General features: G+C 41.9%; 2 protein-coding genes across 10 annotated transcripts in view; both read left to right on the top strand.

Annotated features, from left to right (window-relative positions):
- Positions 1-20,277, top strand: part of L3HYPDH (trans-L-3-hydroxyproline dehydratase) — a 44,492-nt gene that overhangs the window by 3,955 nt on the left and 20,260 nt on the right. For 4 of the 9 annotated variants that reach the window (XR_008493622.2, XR_008493624.2, XR_008493625.2 and 1 more), the window contains exons 2-4: positions 2,905-3,074; positions 6,022-6,144; positions 6,234-6,371. Coding sequence is in view for 3 of the 9 variants with exons in the window: in XM_054448151.2 (XP_054304126.1) it covers positions 2,905-3,074; positions 6,022-6,144; positions 6,234-6,371; positions 9,152-9,277 (557 nt within the window). In the remaining 6 variants the exon portion in view is untranslated. Of the gene's footprint in view, positions 1-2,904; positions 3,075-6,021; positions 6,145-6,233; positions 7,429-7,720; positions 7,809-9,151; positions 9,659-20,277 lie in introns of those variants that run through there. The other 5 variants (XR_010123731.1, XR_010123730.1, XM_054448152.2 and 2 more) reach the window with 5 other exon arrangements.
- On the top strand, positions 9,966-20,217 carry GPR135 (G protein-coupled receptor 135). The gene has a single exon (XM_063651657.1). It carries the CDS (start codon positions 17,014-17,016, stop codon positions 18,508-18,510), a length of 1,497 nt encoding a protein of 498 aa, XP_063507727.1. The 5' UTR covers positions 9,966-17,013; the 3' UTR covers positions 18,511-20,217.

The raw sequence follows: 20,277 nt of genomic DNA, 5'->3' as shown, positions 1-20,277 counted from the left end.
TCTCCCCATCTCAGTGACCTTGTGCTAGAGAGTCCATGCCTCAGTATCACAGTCTGTAAAATGAGGATGACAACAGTACCCACCTCAGAGGGTTGCTGAGTTCATCTCCACCCCACCAGGCTAAAATGCAAACTCTTTTTTGTTCACAGTATTCTAAGTGCCTAGAAGAGTAGTCAGTCAATGAATATTTGTTGAATGAGTAACTAAATAAATGAAATTTGGAGAAGAATATGCTAATTGACAAATGTAAACATCTGGTCCTCTTGAGAAACCTATTCCCACTGGAAATTAAAGTTTTGGCTTTCGAGTCCCTAATCTGTGCCAGGAACTCCCCACACGTGGAATTTTCAAAACAACTCTTTTAGGAGAAATAGCAGTTACAGTTTGCACAAGACACCAAAGCCACACTAATGACAGAACTAGGGTTGGAACCCTGGCCTATCATATTGCTTCCCTCTCATCCTTAAAATTTTTTGTAGTTTAAGGAGATATGTTTCAATTTTCTGGAATACTGCTTAGTGTATTACACCTCATTCACAGATATAACGTATTTTAAAATCTATCTTGTCCAACTAAACTCCAAGAAGGGAAAAGCCTATGTTTTATTCTTCCTTGTACTTCTTGTATCTTCTGCAGTAATCAGCACATAGTAGGTGCTCACTAAATCTTGAGCAAAGTAAATCAAATTGAAATTTCAGTGATATGCTTGTATGGAAGAAAAGAAAAACCCTTAGATTTTGGATTGTGTTCTGGATAGAGGTTGTATATTTTAGTAGAAAGGGTTTGGGCTTTGGAGTCACCTGGTGCTGGGTTTGACCCCAAGCTCTGCCACTTATTTAGTGGGTAAACCAGGGAATAATGTGAGGATAGTAAGTAAAACAGTACCTACCTCTCAGGGCTGTAGTAATTAAGGCGCTAATGTGTAATGAATTAAGAGGCTAATATATGTAAAGACCTGCCACATAGGAAGTACTCATGGGTGAAATAAATATCTTAATTTTTAATGTTAGTAATTTAGTGATTAAAAAATGAAATAGTCACAGATAATTGATGGACAAGAGTAACTTTAAAGGAAATTTGGTCCACTTTAAAGAAAAGGAAACTGAAACTCAGTGAGGTGTAGCACCCTACCCAACTGCCCACCCTAAGAAAACCAGACCCAAGATTCTAGAAAGGGTGGGCCAGGGAAATGATTGTAGGCTCAGGGACGACTTCTCCTGAACCAGCTTCCCAACTTCGTCCTGGCCCCGGGATTGGTGGCCAATTCCCCATTTAGTTGTTACAATCAAGAGAAGAAGGCAGGCAGACTGAGCCCCGGGACCATCACCTGTGTCTCCTGGTAAGTGCTGATCTTCACCCTCACTTTAGCTTTCCACCTTCTAGCAGTCCCTCATTTCCATCAACTTGCCCATTCTCCTTTCATTAAACTTGCTTTTCATGTTGCACCAGCATCAAGATAAAGACATTTTTGATTCAGTTTTGTTGTTACAATCCACAGCATGTTTTACTCTTTTGATTATAAACTTGCTCTGTTTTAACACATCATGGGTTAAAAGGGCTTCTGTGGACTAATAGCATACTGATAGCCTTCTGTGGACTGATAGCATACTGGTGTCTTCATATGACTTAGCATGAAAACTCAGGAACACAAGATATATTTTCTTTCCCAAAACTTAATTTCTGAAATTGAAACTCTACTCTGTCCTTTTGGTTCACTTAGCCTCATCACTCCATGTGTTGTCCCCTTTCCTGATATGTGTGAGCAAAGGTTTCTTAAAAGTGCTGTGGCCTTGGAGAGGATGGCACTTCGGTCCTCAGCTTACACAGTTAACCAGCAAAGTGGAGCAGGAGCATTGGCTGCCCCACCCCACCTGGTCCTTGCCCTCTGCACTGCCTCCCCGTCCTCTGTTTCTTCACGTCCTGCTCCTGTGGTGCCCTGGGGAAGTTAACACAAGTCTGCACTAAGGACCTTCAGCCTCCACTCTTCTCAAGGAAGAAAAAATTTATCTCTAGGAGAAATATTTCTCCCTTCAGGACACTCCTTTGCCAACAGATGTCTTTCCCCTGAGAGCTTAGGCTTCCGTAAAATAAAAACAGGAAAGACAAGCTTTCTCCCCTGCCATAGGCTTCCCTGAAAGGCAGTGATCACCAAGCCAGCTTAAATTAGGGAAGAGGAAAAGAGGAAAATTTGAGAAGGGGAGAAATAAACATCACCCAGCCCCCTTTCTTTGGAAATACAGATTCAAGATTTCAAACTACTGACCTCCAGGTGAAACTTTGGGGATGTTGAGACTTAAAATGCTCAAATAAAAACCCTGGTGCAAAATGATGCTGTAGCAGTCAGTGATTCTACAATGGCATTTTTCTGTGTGTTTGCCTACAGGATACCTTAAGGAGATTAAAATATGTAGATAAGTGTATATAATTTATATAGAAAAATCTTTTATTAAAATTTTTGTTTTGACATTATGGCTGAAGAAAATTGATTTGTAAATAGGATCCAAGACCCTCACTATTTTAAACCATCTTTGATAGTACAAGTGGGGAATAGACATTTTCCTCCTTAGTGTTTACAGGGATGCCCTTAGGTTTCCCTCTCTCGGCCTCAGTGGTGTTTCCTAGAAAAGATCCTCAGGGAAGTTAATGAATATGTCTGTATGAGTTAGGGAAAGCATGGCATTAGTTTATAACTTCTGCAATCATCAAGTTAAAAATAGAATGATGCATCTAGCTATTATTCACTCGATGCTTATTCATTTAAAAAATGGATTTTTACTTCATTATTTTTATGATAGGAAAAGAACATCCCTCTTGAAAAATAAACATATTAAAAATCCTTTGAATTTTATTGCTAAAATACTTATTAACAAACACGTCTTATTTCCAAACACATCTTTTTTTTAGATCTCATGGTGGATGTTCCTGGACATGGAAAGGTGGTGGTGGACATTGCATATGGCGGTGCATTTTATGCGTTTGTTACTGCTGAAAAGTTAGGACTAGACATTTGTTCTGCAAAGACCAGGGACCTTGTGGATGCAGCGAGTGCAGTGACAGAGGCAGTGAAAGCTCAGGTCGGTAATACTCTGCCTTCATAACCAATTCCCTTCTCTGTGGCATGGAGGAAATATACATTATTATGTCTATAAAGAAAATTAAATGATGTTTAAATTATTAATAGTACTAAGAATAGGGTACTTATTAAAATCTTAGACTCTAGAGCAAGCTTGTCCCACCCATGGCCTGTGAGCCACATGCAGCCCAGGATGGCTTTGAATGTGGCCCAACACAAATTTTGTAAACTTTCTTAAAACATTATGAGTTGTTTTGCAATTTTTTTTTTTAGCTCATCAGCTCTTGTTAGTGTTAGTGTATCTTATGTGTGGCCCAAGACAATTCTTCTTCCAGTGTGGCCCAGAGAAGCCAAAAGATTGGACACCTTGCTCTAGAGCAAAACTATCTGTGAGTTCTAGCTTTACCACTTGTAACGTATATAAACTTGGACAAGTTACATAACCTCCATATGCCTCAGTTTTCCTGTCTGCAAAATGGAAATTAAAAAATACTTGCTTTGTAGGGTTGTGAGAATGAAATAAGTCAATACATGTAAAGGACTTAGTGTCTGGCCAATAGTAAATGTTCAGTAAATGATAATATTATTTTTTTGAGACAGGGTCTTGCTCTGTCACCCAGGCTGTAGTGCAGTGGTGTAATCATAGCTTACTGTAACTTCAAATTCCCAGGCCCAAAATGATGCTTCTGCCTCAGCCTCCAGAGTAACTGGGACCACAGGCATGCCCCATCACACCCAGCTAAATCTGTGTGTGTGAGTGTGTGTGTGTGTTTATATAGAGACAGGATCTCACTATGTTGCCCAGGATGGCCTCAAGTGATTCTCCCAACTCGGCCTCCCAAAGTGTTGGGATTACAGGTGTGAGCCACCACACCTAGCAATTACTAAATTTAATAATACGTACATACAAATATAGTTTATAGTTCCTTAAATGTGTAGAAATATATTTATAGAATTCTATAAATTTTAAATGCATGTGTGTGGTCATTCTGTTAAACTTGAAAATAATAAATGTAAAATATAGCGTACAAAATAGATTTAAGCCTTTTTCTTATTTCATAGAGAACATTAATTCCTATTATTTTTTTCCTATATTGCTAAGAAGTTACTCAAATAACTACTTAAATAACTCTAGTTTTTACTTGGGAAAGCTATTTTGATAAAATCAGTTTAGATAATAAATCTAGAATATTCTTTCACTTCTAGCACAAGCACATTTTACCTTGAAATTGGGACCTATAAATAAAACACATGTACAGTATTTGAATGTTTAGTACATGAGAATTTAGTATGTGAGAATTTATTAGTAGTAAAAAGTAACTTGTGTAAGATAGTGTCTAATGTACTAATAATTATCATTTTCTGAAGCCTTATTTTAAAATAATTTATAACTAAATAACAAAATGAGAATATACACTGTATCAGTATTCTAAATTATTTTTCTGGTACTGCCAGTACCAATATGTGCAATTATATTATGATAGCAACTTTTGAAGCTCTGAATTTACATCAGTTTTCTGTTCCATTAAGCGGGACAGCTAATAGTTTGAGTTAACAATTTGGCACAAAATAATTTCTCCTAATTTTTCATGAATTCAAGAGAAAAAATCATGGATATCTTAATAAAAGGTGTAATTTTGTACTTCTCATTTGAGTTTGAACTCAACAAGATGGCAAGGGGTGGATTTTCAGGGAGGAAGGATTCTGAGAAAAATGAGGACAAGTTCTGTTATTGATGTATCAGACAGTACAATTAATTACTCTGTGAACTATTGACCATTCACACTGCTGAAACAGATTTAGGAAAAGGCTATGGGGATGGAGAGTTAAAGTTAATATAAATTAATCTTAATTCATTCACTCTTTTAACAAACATTTACCACAAACATACTGTATGTATGTTAGACACTATGCTAGATCCTGGAGACTTGAAGAAAGAACAAACCCCACCTTCGAGGAGCTAGCTCCAGTGGGGGAAGAGAGCATACCTGTGAACAGTGTTATGTTGGAATGTGCTATAGTGGAGGTGGGGCATATCACTTTAAGAGGAGGGAGAACAAAGATTCAATCTGCAGGCTGCTTTAACGTGGTTTCAGATGGACTCTTTGGATGTTAAGAACCCAAAGCTGTTCCATTGCTTTAAATGACATGTAACTGGAAGTAGAAAGTACTAATTGTAAGCACATACAAGGGAAGTCAGATTATAGCAATCTCAGTCATACTATAAATGTTTGCAGAAATCCAGGAAAAGTTAAAGAACTAGACTTCCAAGAACAAGTAGCTTTGCACATTTGGGCCTGAATCTACCATTGAGTGACTTAGCTACCCTGCCAGTGCCTGCTTCTTTGTGTGCATATCTGCTGCTTTTTGATGAATCAACTGACTTCATCATCTACAATAAATATTTTTTTCATCCAATTGTTTCTCTTACCTAATAGCTTCTGCATTCTTACAGAATGTTATGTCTTGTCACAGCCTTTGTCTCTATCATTGGTGTTAACTTCAGCTCTAGATACTCAGAGCCTGATTTTCCCACATTATCCTCCTTAAGCTTCTGAGAATAAGACTATGATTGCCTTAGCTCATCCTGTTTGAGCAGCCATCGCCAGCCTGTGGATTGACCATCCTCGGGTCAGTGCTGCAAAGACTGTGTGTATTTGGGGTGGGAAGGGTGTATAAAATAGGACTGCTTTTTTAGCAAAGGCTATATGCAGGACAGCTTCCTTAGAAGGGACTCGAAGTATGATAAGAATTATAACTTGCAATAAAACTATGTTTCTTCATGTAGACAAAGACATAATTTCTAGCAATTAGTATACGTTGCCCAAAAAGGTATTTTAAAAATGATAAGGATTAAAAAGTTATGTCTAAGAATGACCCATCTGCTTTATAAATTTGAATCAAAATATTTATTTTGCACGTGGTTGATCTTTTTTTGTTATTTGCAGTTTAAAATTAATCATCCTGATAGTGAAGACCTTGCCTTTTTATATGGAACTATATTAACAGATGGAAAAGATGCTTATACCAAGGAACCAACCACCAACATTTGTGTTTTTGCAGATGAACAGGTATTAAAACTGTAATGTTTAGGGACAAAAGCCAGGTAATATGGAACTAACACACTATGAACATTCTGTCTTCATTTATTCTGAAACAGGTTGACAGAAGTCCCACTGGCTCAGGAGTGACAGCCCGAATTGCCTTACAGTATCACAAAGGGCTTCTGGAACTAAACCAGACCAGAGCCTTCAAAAGCAGTGCAACTGGCTCAGTATTCACAGGGAAAGCTGTGAGGGTAAGTGGCACCCTTAGCTTCTTATTTATAAATGTGTCACTTATGAGACTGAAGAGGCCTGAGTTGTGTGTTTGATAAATTTCTTCACTCAGCTCTCAGAAGAGAATTTTAAAGCAGGCCTGTAAAAACTTCTTTTCAACTAGGACATTGGTTATCCAGTGTGGTCTTGGGGCCCCAGCGGGCCCCTAAGGTCCTTTCCATGGGTTCAGAGGGTCAAAAGTATGTTCATAATAATGACATTATTTGCTTTTCACTCTCATTCTCTCAAGAGTGTACAGTGGAGTTCTTCAGAGGCTACGATGTGATGTATGATAACCCAACCAGTTGAATGCAGAAGCTAGATATGAGAACCTAGTTGTCTTCTATTAAGCCAGACATGAAAGAGGTTTGCAAAAACATCAAACAATGCCACTTTTCTCATAATCTTTTTTTGTTTTGGCAAACAGTTATTTTCACAAAAATATGTTATTCATATGTTAATGTATAATGGGTTATTTTTAAAATGAAGTAATGAACAGATATATCCAATTCCTAATACAGTAAATATTGATAGATATAACTTATATAAAGAAAAACTCTTTGGGGTCCTCAAATCTTAAGGTATAAAAGGGTCCTGAGACCAAAAGGTTTGAGAACCACTAAATTAGGATTTGGGTTTTTTTTTTGTTGTTTTATTTTATAATAGTGTTTTATTTGATATAATAGGATGTGAAAGCCCTGAAAAGTTGTGGAACATCAAATTTTTGTAATGGAATAGAATTTTAAATGTGCTAACAGCTAAGTAATGAATCTTATCTCAGTAGTAAATGAAATCTACTACAGAATGATTGATCTACATTCAGTAAATTATTCTACTCATAAAGAGTCCTTTAACATAGCAAACAATCTATCCTAATATAGCTGTTTTTAAGATTTGGTGTTTCTGAATATTAGAGTTTCCTTAAGGATCTCTACATCATATAGTGATCTGAAACATGTGAAACCATTTATGTTGTATGCAAAAATTCGGAACACACTGTCTTCAGAATCTGAAATGGAACATAAAAATAATAACATACATTTATTGGATACTTCACTGTGCATCAGTTTCCAAGCTAAGCACTTGATACATGCCATCTCATTTAATCCTCACAAGAATCCTACAAGGTCAGTACTGTACTGTTATTATCGTTTTTTAATAGATGATAAAATGGAGAATTGGAGAAGTTAGGTAATTTGCCAGAGGTTAGTTAGTGAGTAGCAGATCCAGGTCATGAAGGTGGGTCTCTCTGAACAGACCACATGCTGTTAAGCATTATATTATATTGCTATCAGACAAAGCAAAAGGTCAATGAGGCTTTATATTATAGGAGCTGTTATGGGAAGAATCTGGGACCACAATGTCCCCCCAAATAAAGAGGGAGCCGAGAGACCAAAGAATGACTCAGACAAGTCCAGGTTGGCAAGTAGATGCATTTATTAGAACTTCCATATAAGGCACTCCTGGGAAGCAGCTGAACTATGGAGACCCATCCTGCCTCCTGACTCTAAGCTGCTTTTAAGCTAATTTTCTGGCTCTTTGCCTACTGTGTATGTGTGATAGGACTGTTTTCCTTGCTATGTTCCCAGATATTCTCTGGGATATTTGGGTTCTCAGGGATACCTGCTCCTTGGCTGGGCACCATGCCCTTGGCTTACCCCCCAGCCTTTGGGGTTCAAGCAGTGGACATACACCCTTACGTAACCTGGTGAAGGACCTGTCACACTACAGCAGCTTTATAAAAAGATATAAAAAGATAAAGTATTATACCCTAACAATATTTGACATTTTACCTTTAGCTTCAGTTATTCTTCTTTTAAAAATTAGAACATAAAAAGATATGCTGATGTTAATGTTTCCAGTTATTTGTTTTATAGTTATTGATCATGCTTGCCAGAACGTCTTCACTTGCATCATGCTCTCTCCCTGTTTGTGTGGGCCCGTCCAGGCTCCCTGATGGTACCTTCTCAGTTTCTTCCCCTGCCACAGCTTCCTTTCCCTGTCCTTCCATTTAGATGTTACCATCACTTCATCCCCACCTTCCTTCTCATCTCTTCTACAGTTTGATGCCGCTGGGCAATTTCATCCACTTCCTAGGCTTCAGTTCTCAACCATCTACTGATGATGACTCCCAAACGTTTATCCCTGCCCTGCCTACCTACCCTGTATGTCTTTCTGAATATAACACTCTTAATCCCAACTGTTCATTATACTCGTCTCTAAATGACTGTCCCAGAGGTGTCTCAAACTCACCTTGTTAAAAAGTTCTTCCTTTCTTCCTTTCTCAAATGTGCTCTTCCTTTCTCTCCCCATTGTGGTTAATGGCATCACTAGCATCATTTCCAAGCTAGAAACTATGGTTATAATTAACTTATTGCTAGTCCTCAATTCCCACATGCATTGATCAAGAGGCCTATCAGTTCTACCTCCAAACTATCTCTATGTTAGTATATATTCCCCTCCATCTTCACTGAAAACTCCCATAGTGACTCTGGAATCAATCATTCAGTGAATTGAGGTTATCTCTTAACATGTTTCTGGGTCTCTTGTCTCTCTCTTCTCCAGTTTGATCCCCACTTTATAGCTACAGTTATCTAAAACACAAGTCTGACCTTGTCACTCTCCTTAAAAACCTTCCCTGGCCCGTAGGATTAACCCTTGGCTTTTCCTTCACATGATAAAAGTCGAGAGTACAATTTTCAAGCCAGATATAATATGAGTGCAATATTTTGATAGTATACTCCCTTCATCTTTTTTTCAGGAAGCAAAATGTGGTGATTTTAAAGCTGTTATAGTGGAAGTATCAGGACAAGCCCATTACACGGGTACAGCAAGCTTTATAGTAGAAGATGACGACCCACTGAGGGATGGATTTCTTCTCAAGTGACTTCTTCCATGATTTTAAGGGCTTTCTTTTTAAAGTAATCATTATCCTTAACTACTGTTTTCTCTAAATTATATGAAAACAAATAATCAAATTATACATATAAACTAACTTTCATTCTTTCTAAAATACTACCCTGTGGCTAAATATAAAGTCATTATACCTCATATTTGCAACTGTATTTGTATAAATATCACTTATGTCTAGCATACAAAATGCCAGAAATTCAGAGTCTTTTTCTAGTGATTAACATATCAGGTAAAATTAAAACAGTAGTTACTTTTAAAATATTGCTCTATAGTAATTACTATTAATATCATATTTTGTATTAAAGGCTCTTCGAATAATATGTGGAATTTAATAGTGAACTTTACAAGCTCATTATTTTTGTCTTCCATTTTTTTGAGGAGAATAATGCCCACTCTATAAGCAGCATGTAAAGGAGATGGATTATTATAAAGTACTCAACACTTAGCACAATAGCCTGGGAAGGATGGGGCTGGAGTCAGCTTCTTTGTTATAGCTGCTGCTAGGGTGTTCTCTGTGGCGCAAAGCCCAGCTTCTACATCCACAGGTACTGAAGTATCAGAGACTGATGCTGAGAAGACCAACTAGTAATCAGACTTTTGCTATATCTTCAGGGCTTTTATAAAAGGGGTTGCTTATTGCGTTATTAAAATACAGATATACAGTAGAAATTAAGCAGTGAATCCTTACAATGGAATGAGTCTCATACTCTATCAGCTGCATGCTAGGTAGATTTAAAACATGAAATAAATGCTTACTATTGGCATTCCTTCTAGTTAATACTTCCTGTGAGCCTGTTAAAAATAGCTGAAGCATTAAAATATTCTAAGATGTGACACTCTCCGAGAATTCAGTAGAGACTTTTGTGAGATAGGTAATAGTATTTTATTTCGGAGCATCCAGAAACTGAACTAATTAATTCATTTAACAGGCTTTATCACCCAGAGAGTCTGTATAGTCCTTATTATTAGGTCTGTGATTTAATTACCTGAACAAAAGGAAAGCTATCATGTTAATGTTTTTTATTTCTCTATTACACAAAAACAGTGAGGATGTTTTTCACTCATTCTCCACAGAATTCTGTAGTAAATAAATCACTTACCTCAAAAAAATGACATCACTAACAATATGACCAAATAATTTTTGCAGATCAGATTTGCTATACTTTTTAAAAAAAATAAAAACGGAACCAGTATTTTCCCTCCAAATCTCACAAGTCACATGAATTTGAAGGAAAATTGTTTAAAAATTACATTTTGTAGCATTTTATAATCTATCAGGTACATACTGAAGTACATTCAGAAATGCACGATTCCATGGCCATCAAGGTAGGGGGTAGTTTTACTCACTGACCTTATTTAGAATTGTCAGCATTTGGTGATAATTTTTAAAAACACTTTTAGTTGGTTTTATTATTTTTGTTCTAAAATTCTCTAAAGACGGGACACCCCTTTATCAACTCCACCAGGGGAAACAACTCCTGCCCTACCCATGGTATGCCACTGTTTTTATCCCATTTATACATTTAAGGGAGATGCAAGTCAAACATGTTAAATAACTCTCCTAAGGTCATTTAGAGGCTGCACATCTAGGAGTTCTGACTCCAAGTCTAGTATTTTCCTACAACACTTCCTCCAGTTCTAAGATAGGATGGCCATAACTTGGTCTAGGATATAGTACTTTAATAAGAATGTTATATTTCTTGAACATTAAACAACAGCTATTACCTAAGTCTTCCTAAATTTCAATCCAAACCACAGCTGAACCCTTGCAATAGTGTTCATTCTTGCTGTACTTCACCCTGGTTCCCTTGAACTAAAAAACATTAGGGAAATCAACTCCTCCTCCTCTGACCTCCACATGTCTAGTCAGTCACAAAGCCCTGTTGATTCTGCCTTCTCAATACTGCTCACATCTATCCCTTCCCATCTCAGTGAGGGTCTTGCCTCATCAATTAACCTTTTTCAGGTGTCTCCAGTCTCCTGCCCCCCCCCCCCCCCCACTGGTTCCTTCTCCTAAGTATTTAAATGTGCTAATTGTAAACAAAATGAAACAAACATCCCTGTCCCTCCTTCCCTCTGTGGATGGCTGTCACTGCTAACTCCTTCCCTTGGTATTTAAGCTTCTAGATTCCTTACTGTCTCCTCATTGGGTACATTTTCTCACCTTCCATTTTGCTATTCAACTATTGCAATCTGGCTTCTACCTCATTACTCATTAGAAACTTTACCTAATTGCCAGGTCTTATGGTCTATGCAATCCATGGTGGCCCCCGCTGCTTGCTCCCTGCAGGCAGGTGTGGTCCATTTTAGAACAGGCAACTCTAGTCCCTTGGTGCTGAGCTCACCCACAGAACCACTCAGTTAGGCTTATGAGGTTAGTACCCAGTCCCCATTAGTGCCCACCAAAGTGCTGCAATTGTATGGGCCCAGGCCCATCTCCTCTTCATCATGAACTCACAATGCGCTTTGCTTCAAGTCCTCCGGACTCAATAAGAGTTAGGTCACCCTTCTCTTCAATCCTGAAAGCCACAGATTCCATACTACCCCTCTTTAGGACACTGTTCTTCATACTTCAATGTGCATGTGAATCACCTGAGAATCTTAGATTCTCATTCATCAGACACGGGGTGGGGCATTTCTAACAAGCTCTCAGGCGATGCTAATGTTGCTGGTTGGAGTACTGTGAGTAGCAAACTTTTGGATGAGCCTATTTGAATTACCTGTTTGGGTAATCCTGGCTGGCAACTTCTCCTCTAAGCTCTGAAACACATGAAAAGCCTGTTAGCTCTCCACCTGGAGGTAAAGGATAGCGCTCACAAGTACGTTCCTCATAAGAAGCTGGGAAAATTGCCTTACCTTCTTTTCTGAAAACCAAAAACATAAAACAGCTGATTTCTCAATAGACCAATGTGCCTCATTAACTGTATCATTCACCTGCCTAGCTTTGCTTTCTTTATCTGCTTCTTAACTTTTAGTACTCCCTAGCATTCCATCCATGGTCCTTTTCTTTCTTCCCTGACTACTCTGTCTTAAATTGTCACATTCATTGCCATGGTTTTCCCTCTTGTAGAGAGACTAACCACATCCACTTCCCTAATCTCTGAGGTCTAAGGCCATACTGTAGATTTATTACTTAGAGGACAACCAAGATCATTTTCCCCCTAGACTGTGGCCCTCTTCCCTTATTTCCTAAGTTGATTAATGGCACCACCATCCACCAAGCTAGGGACTTGGGATTGACCCTTGGCTCCTATTCACAATCTTTGTCCTCTTTGTTGATGCTCCTGAGGTGGATAGCTGTGGATTTCTCCAGCCATCATGCCTTTCCCCTTCTTTTACCCCCCAACTTTTTTTTTTTTTTTTTTATGAGATGGAGTCTCACTCTGTCACCAGGGTGAGAGTGCAGTGGCGCAATCTTGGCTCACTGCAACCTCTGCTTCCCAGGTTCAAGTGGTCCTCCTGCCTCAGCCTCCTGAGTAGCTGGGATTACAGGTGCCTGCCACTATGTTCAGCTATTTTTTTTGTATTTTTAGTAGAGACGGGGTTTCACCATGTTGCCCAGGCTGGTCTTGAACTCCTGACCTCGTGATTCACCCACCTTGGCCTCCCAAAGTGCCGGGATTACAGGCATGAGCCACCACGCCTGGCCTCCCCTTCTTTTATCAACAGCATTCTCCTTTTTCTTTGGGAAACTACCTGCATGTAGTCTTGGCTAGGACTGCTGGGAAACTGATACACCAGTCAAGACTTTCTCCCCCAGACCTGAGATCTTGAGAAATGACATAAGGTCTGAAAACTGAAGCTGATCTGTTCCAGTGGTGGCCTAAAGAGATCACTCCCATCAGTTTCTGCTCTCCCTACCCACAGGACTGCTCTGACTTATCTTCTTCTTGGAGCTGCTGTTAGACTGTCCTTTTGTAAATGGAACATCCCCTGTCCTTCCAGTAAATTCCTATATTGCTTATGTGAACCAGTATCCTCATGTGTTACTTATGCCCAGATAATCCTAATCCATATACTACCTACCCTAATCTATACATGACCTCTCCTTCTTCACTGCAAAGGTCCACTTCAGACACTCATTTTTCACCTGGACTATTAGAATGCCTCTCCTTAAGTGGTCTCCTAAATTCCAGATTCTCCTCTTACAGTTACTCAAAAAATTTTTTTTTGTATGTTGGCATTTGTATAGCAGTTTGTTAGAATGCTAAGTGCTGGGGATCTCATAAAATAAACAGGCAAGGTTTAGGTCCTCGTAAAGTATACAGTGGGAGGCAGGTAATACTTAGATAATCTCGCAAAAAATTATAGACCATGGTTATGTGCTACAATGGAAAATAAGAGTGCTGTGAAACTAACAGGGGAACATGGCCCAATACGTGGGGAGAGGAGGTATCCGTCAAGGGAGGCTTCCCCCATGGACTAACCTTAACGCGAAGATGGGGATGCTAGGGAAGGGAGGAAAAAGATGGAGCTTTCCAGGCAGAGGGGATAGCAAGTGCAAACGCCCTAAGATGGAAGGTTTAAGGAAGTCATAAAAGCCAAGTGTGGCAGGAACACAGCAAAAAAGAAGGAAAGTGGTACCGAATGAGACTAGAGAGGAAGCAGGGTCAAATCATGCAGTGCCTTGTAGGAAATATTAAGGATTGGGGTCCTTATTCTAAAATAAATGGGGAAAGCCAATAGGGTTTTTTTTTTTAAAGAGACATGGTCTCACTATGTTGCCCAGGCTGGCCTCTAACTACTGGGCTCAAACGATCCTCCCTCCTCAGCTTCCTAAGTACCTGGGACTACAGGCACACGCCACTACACTGGCCTAATTAGAAGAATGTAAATAAGTAAGTGGCATGAAGAATTTTTTTTAAGAGCATTATGCCTAGCTGCCTACAATGTAGGGACTGGATGTGGGAAAACTGGTTAGGACAACAGTGACAACAGTAGTCCAAAGAGAGGATGAGAGCCAAGATTCAGGATGGAGGAGGTGAATGGATGCAAAGATAGTCCGCAACTAAAATCCGTCGGTCTTGGTTGATGAATTGGATGTGGACTGGTGGTAAGCAGGAGGGATTTATCAAGGAAAACTCTTACGTTTTTGGCTTAAAAGCTAGAAGGATGGTTCTACCATATTCTGAGATACAGAGTATTGAGGACCAAGTTTTTCAGGGGAAGTAGGAAGAGGATCATGCACCCATTTGATGTGCCACTGGCACATCAAGGAGAGAGATGCCAAGTAGCAGGACATGTAGGTTGGGGCCACAGACATAATTTGAGTAATGAATATATAGATAATCTTTGAAGTCCTGGATATGAGTGAGATGGGGCTGAGGGGGGAGTCCAGAGGAGCTGAGAACAGGGCTTTGATGAACTCCAGCATGTAAAGGCAGGTGGAAGAGGATGAACTGGCAGAGGAGAGGACACTGAGAAAGATGAGGAAGGAAGGAACCAGAAGGGTGCAGTCCTTCTGGCCCTTCTGAACCATGCACTTGCTCACGGCCCTCCCTTGTGCTATTAGCCCCTCCTCCCCTGATGAAGTTCAGTCTCCAGAGCATGGCCTACAAGGCCCATCATAAGGCGGCCCCAATAAACTTTGATCATTTATTTCCTTCTTCACTCCCTATCTCCAATATCCTAGAATTCAGACACTGCTCACTTCAACACTAACCTCCAGACTTTGCACATGCATCAAATGTTCTTTCCCTTTCTTCTTTTTTTAAAAAGTCTAATGTCACCTCTTGTACAAAGTCTTTGTTAGGAAGAGTTAGTCACTTCCAAATAATTTCACTCACATATTTTTAAGACAATATTTAGCACACTGCAATATACTGTGTTGGCCGGTGGCTTAAGGTTATTTGGGCTGGGTTTCCTATCTTATATGTTGTTTCCTAAAACTAAGCACAATCTTAGAAGATTGTGTTTGCTAAATAAATTAATGGATGATAATTATATTTTTGCTTTGGTTGACAAAATTAAGACAAAATCAGTCTAGATTAAGCTGGCGTTGACTGCTCCCAAGAGGACATTTGGCAATATCTGAAGAAATTTTTAGTTGTCACAGCTGGGAGAGGTGCTACTGGCATCTCGTAGGTAGAGACTAGGGATGCTGCTGAACATCTATACAATGTATAGATGGCCCCTGCAATAAAGAATTATCTGGCCCAAAAAGTCCATGACGCTGAGGCTGAGAAACCCAGTTTTGGTTTGCCACCTTAAACGTTCTTCTATTTATACTGTAAATTTCCTGTAGGATATTTTTTCTGAATGAAATAAGCACTCCAGATACTAACACCATTGATTCTAAGACCTACAAATGTACTAGTCATTCTTTAGAGCAGTGTTTCTCAAATTTGTGCATCAGAATCACTGGGAGGGCTTGTTAAAACATAGGTGCCTGGGCCCCACCACAGGAGTTTCAGTAGATCAGGGGTATCCTATGCACTGTAGGCCTGATAATTTGTATTTCTCAAGGTTTCTAGGGGATGTTGATGCTGCTGGTCCAATGTCCATACTCTGTGAACCACTGCTTTAGAGAAGAGCCCAGGGTTAGTTAACCTGAGGGTTTATCACACTTTTCCCCATTAAAGGCCATGCCCAGAAACTTGAGATGCAACTTCCCTGGGTAGCCCTACCTTTCTTTTCCCTGTATCTCCCAGCCAGGTACCTGGAGCTGCATCTGTGATGACTGCCAAGCTGGCAGCACCTTAGACTCAAAACATACCCCATTCCTGAGAACAGATGAAGGCTGCTAGCAGGGCAAGGCACCAATCCCTCTCCCCCCATTTTTCAGCCAGTAGGGGCCTGAGGTCCAGGCCCTTGGAAATGAAGTAACATCTAAAGGAACTATCCTAGCTCCTCAGAGCACCTGTATCAGAATCACCTATGGGGTTTAGAGTCATGGGCCCATCCTTAGTAATTCTGTCAGCCAGGGAATCTGCATTTTATGAAGCTCTTGACATCAGTGGTTCTCAAAGTGTGGTCCTGGGACCAGCATCCTCATCACCACCCGCGAACCCATTAGAGATACAAATTCTTGGGCACTTCCCCAGACATATTCAAAACGCTGGGGTTGAGACCTCGTCACTTGTATTTTAACACGCCCTCTGTGAATTCTGTTAGCTCCAGTTTGAGAATTACTGGTTTAAATTAGTCTGCTTCTCAAGTTTAAGATGTCTGGATGTAGACTTCTGGATTTTTCTTTCACTTCACGTTCTAGATTCCTTTCCTACCTGTATATACCAAAAGCACCCACAGGAAGCAAAGCGCCCCCCCCACCACTCCCCAAAAGGCCTGCCTGTAGAACATTTGTACCCTACAAAAGAGAGCAAGAGTGAACTTTCGTTGAATCTGGTCATTTGTTTGCATGCCAGCCGCGCTTTATCTGGCCGGACAGTGGTCCCTGAGGAGGTCGACCTGGCACTCTCGGAAACCCGAAGACCCGGGCCAGTAACCTCCGGAGGGGTGGTGTCGCGGGCCGGCTTTGCAGCGCGTACTGGGCTGGCGTCCCGCCCCGCGCTCCTGCGTAAACACGCGGTTCCCTTGGCAACACTGGAACCCACGTCAAAAGCTCCGCCAGGTCCCCAGCGACCGCCACCCCTCCGGCCGAGCCCAGCTCCCCGCGGCGGCCGCTAACCCCCGGCCCCAAGCCACCACTCCGACCTAGCGGCCGCCGCCCCCGGTGCGGGATGAGGAGATCCGCGGCCGCCACTGGGCCCCATGGAGGAGCCGCCGCCGCCGCCCCGCCCACCAGCGAGCATGGCCTTACTGGGCAGCCCGCACCCCGGCGCCCCCTCCGCGGCCGGCCCACCTGGCGGGACTTCCTCCGCGGCCACGGCGGCCGTGCTCTCCTTCAGCACCGTGGCGACCGCGGCGGCCGCGGCGCTGGGGAACCTGAGCGACGCAAGCGGAGGCGGCATAGCTGCCGCTCCCGGTGTCGGCGGCCTTGGCAGGTCCGGGGCAGCGCGGGAGGCGGGGGCGGCGGTGAGGCCGCCGCTGGGCCCGGAGGCGGCGCCGCTGCTGTCGCACGGAGCTGCGGTGGCGGCCCAGGCGCTCGTCCTCCTGCTCATCTTCCTGCTGTCTAGCCTGGGCAACTGCGCGGTGATGGGGGTGATTGTGAAGCACCGGCAGCTCCGCACCGTCACCAACGCCTTCATCCTGTCGCTGTCCCTATCGGATCTGCTCACGGCGCTGCTCTGCCTGCCCGCCGCCTTCCTGGACCTCTTCACGCCGCCCGGGGGCTCGGCGCCTGCCGCCGCCGCGGGGCCCTGGCGCGGCTTCTGCGCCGCCAGCCGCTTCTTCAGCTCGTGCTTCGGCATCGTGTCCACGCTCAGTGTGGCGCTCATCTCGTTGGACCGCTACTGCGCCATCGTGCGGCCGCCGCGGGAGAAGATCGGCCGCCGCCGCGCGCTGCAGCTGCTGGCGGGCGCCTGGCTGACGGCCCTGGGCTTCTCCTTGCCCTGGGAGCTGCTCGGGGCGCCCCGGGAACTTGCGGCGGCGCAGAGCTTCCACGGCTGCCTCTACCGGACCTCCCCGGACCCCGCGCAGCTGGGCGCGGCCTTCAGCGTGGGGCTGGTGGTGGCCTGCTACCTGCTGCCCTTCCTGCTCATGTGCTTCTGCCACTACCACATCTGCAAGACGGTGCGCCTGTCGGACGTGCGCGTGCGGCCGGTGAACACCTACGCGCGCGTGCTGCGCTTCTTCAGCGAGGTGCGCACGGCCACTACCGTGCTCATCATGATCATCTTCGTCATCTGCTGCTGGGGGCCCTACTGCTTCCTGGTGCTGCTGGCCGCCGCCCGGCAGGCCCAGACCGTGCAGGCCCCCTCGCTCCTCAACGTGGTGGCCGTCTGGCTGACATGGGCCAATGGGGCCATCAATCCTGTCATCTACGCCATCCGCAATCCCAACATTTCGATGCTCCTAGGGCGCAACCGCGAGGAGGGCTACCGGACTAGGAATGTGGACGCTTTCCTGCCCAGCCAGGGCCGGGGTCTGCAAGCCAGAAGCCGCAGTCGCCTTCGAAATCGCTATGCCAACCGGCTGGGGGCCTGCAGCAGGATGTCCTCTTCCAACCCTGCCAGCGGAGTGGCAGGGGACGTGGCCATGTGGGCCCGCAAAAATCCAGTTGTACTTTTCTGCCGAGAGGGACCACCAGAGCCTGTGACGGCAGCGACCAAACAGCCTAAATCCGAAGCTGGGGATACCAGCCTCTAAGACGGTTGGAGTGGCCAGCTTATGAAGGCAAATTTCCACTCGCATTATTTAATGATGGAAGATTCTGGGGGAGAGTCGTGGATTTCATAAAGCCAAACATTTAAAGCTAGAGACGGGGGAGGCTTACCACTTTCCCCAAACAACATAAAAGACAATGTCCCTTCTTCAAAAGTGCCGAAAGGAATGTAAAATGCAAAAATTAAAACAATCTTAAATTAAACCACATAACCAAGCATTGTGAACTGTAAGTGCCAAAAATGACAAAAATAACATTCACTATAACTGAAAAGCTCGTATTATAGGACCACACTGTGAAACAAACAACACATTGAATGCAGCTAGTATTGTTCAACTACACAGAATTTCAGGAATGAATGGAGACCCTCAGAGCTGCTTGAAAGCCCCTCTAAATCGCACCATCCAACAAAACTTTAGCTTCTAGAGCTTGCGCCTCAGACATGCTTTGGGTGCTTAGATTGCAAGTGGAAAAGTCTTATCCTTACACACATTGGTGCACCTCCTCACCCCACCCCCTAGTAACCTTTGTGGAAAATTTTTAATTCATAACCCACTTAAAATCATTTTAGGATTTTGAAAAGGTAGTTATTATTAGATAAAATTCAACCATCTGAAGGACAAATAAAGTATGAACATAAAGAAATGTGTCTTTTAAATGTTTTCCAAGATTATATGTAAAAATTAACATTCCTTCCACCCACGTCATACCTCCAAAATGATCTTCCTTGGAAAACTTTGAAGCTTTATCCTTACTCTAACCTGTTACTTTTATTTCTGATAAATTTTGGAATGCTGCTCTCAGAACGCTTTCACTTTAAAAAAAATATTTTCATTGTAGAAAATCTTTGTCTTTTGAGGTAAATTTGATTTTTGGATATAACCAAAAATGTAATCTGAAGTCAAGTTGATTGAATAAGGTGAGTGATGCCACTTTATTTAAATTTTTATTATTTTTTAAAATGAGACCTCTATGAAACAACAAGGTTGGGTTTCCTATGTGGCTTTTAGCTAACTGAAAACGATTCCAAAGAGAAATTCTAAAACTATTTTGAGAAGCAGCCTCTTGGAATTAGCATAGACTTTTCCAAGAAGATCATACTCTCCTACATTTAGAAATTTGGTATATTTTGTGTTTTTTAAAATAGCTGATGGTTGCTTTATAGCTATGACTTGCCGCAGATAATGTATTTATTAAAGGGAGAATAGGTGTGGGACTATATGTAACAGGGTATTAAAACACAGGCATAAAGTTGGAGAAGAACTTCAAGCAAACTGAAAATATCTTTGGAAATATGCAAATCAAAGATGCTTTTTAAATTTCTATCTTAGCAGAAAAGATTTTACAATAATTCAAAAGCATGATTCAGGATTTGTGTTATGTGAACTTTCTAATGTTAAATATGACTGTACACAGAATCATTTACTCGGAATTTTTTAAAATGTTATCTTTCCCTCTTTCTTTTCCTCCGTCCTGACCCTCTTTTCGTCAGTATTTCATAGCCTTAATTGAACAAGTTATTTACAGTAGATATGAAAAGACATTAGCTGTCGTATGAAGATTTCAATGTGAAATAGCCAGCATTTTCTTCCTGTAAAGTATTTAAATATGTTTTTAAGTATTTCTTTGTTTGACAGGTGGGTGCATGTCATTATTTTGTAATCAAAGGTGGAAATATATGATTCATATCAGAGCTAAAGATGTTTTAATTTTTTCTGCTTCTCAGGGTATCATCACAAATCAGAAGTTTG

The sequence above is a fragment of the Pongo pygmaeus genome, chromosome 15 (genome assembly GCF_028885625.2).
Source record: "Pongo pygmaeus isolate AG05252 chromosome 15, NHGRI_mPonPyg2-v2.0_pri, whole genome shotgun sequence".
NCBI classification, from domain to species: Eukaryota; Metazoa; Chordata; class Mammalia; order Primates; family Hominidae; genus Pongo; species Pongo pygmaeus.
This window is presented reverse-complemented; position numbering and strand designations above follow the sequence as displayed.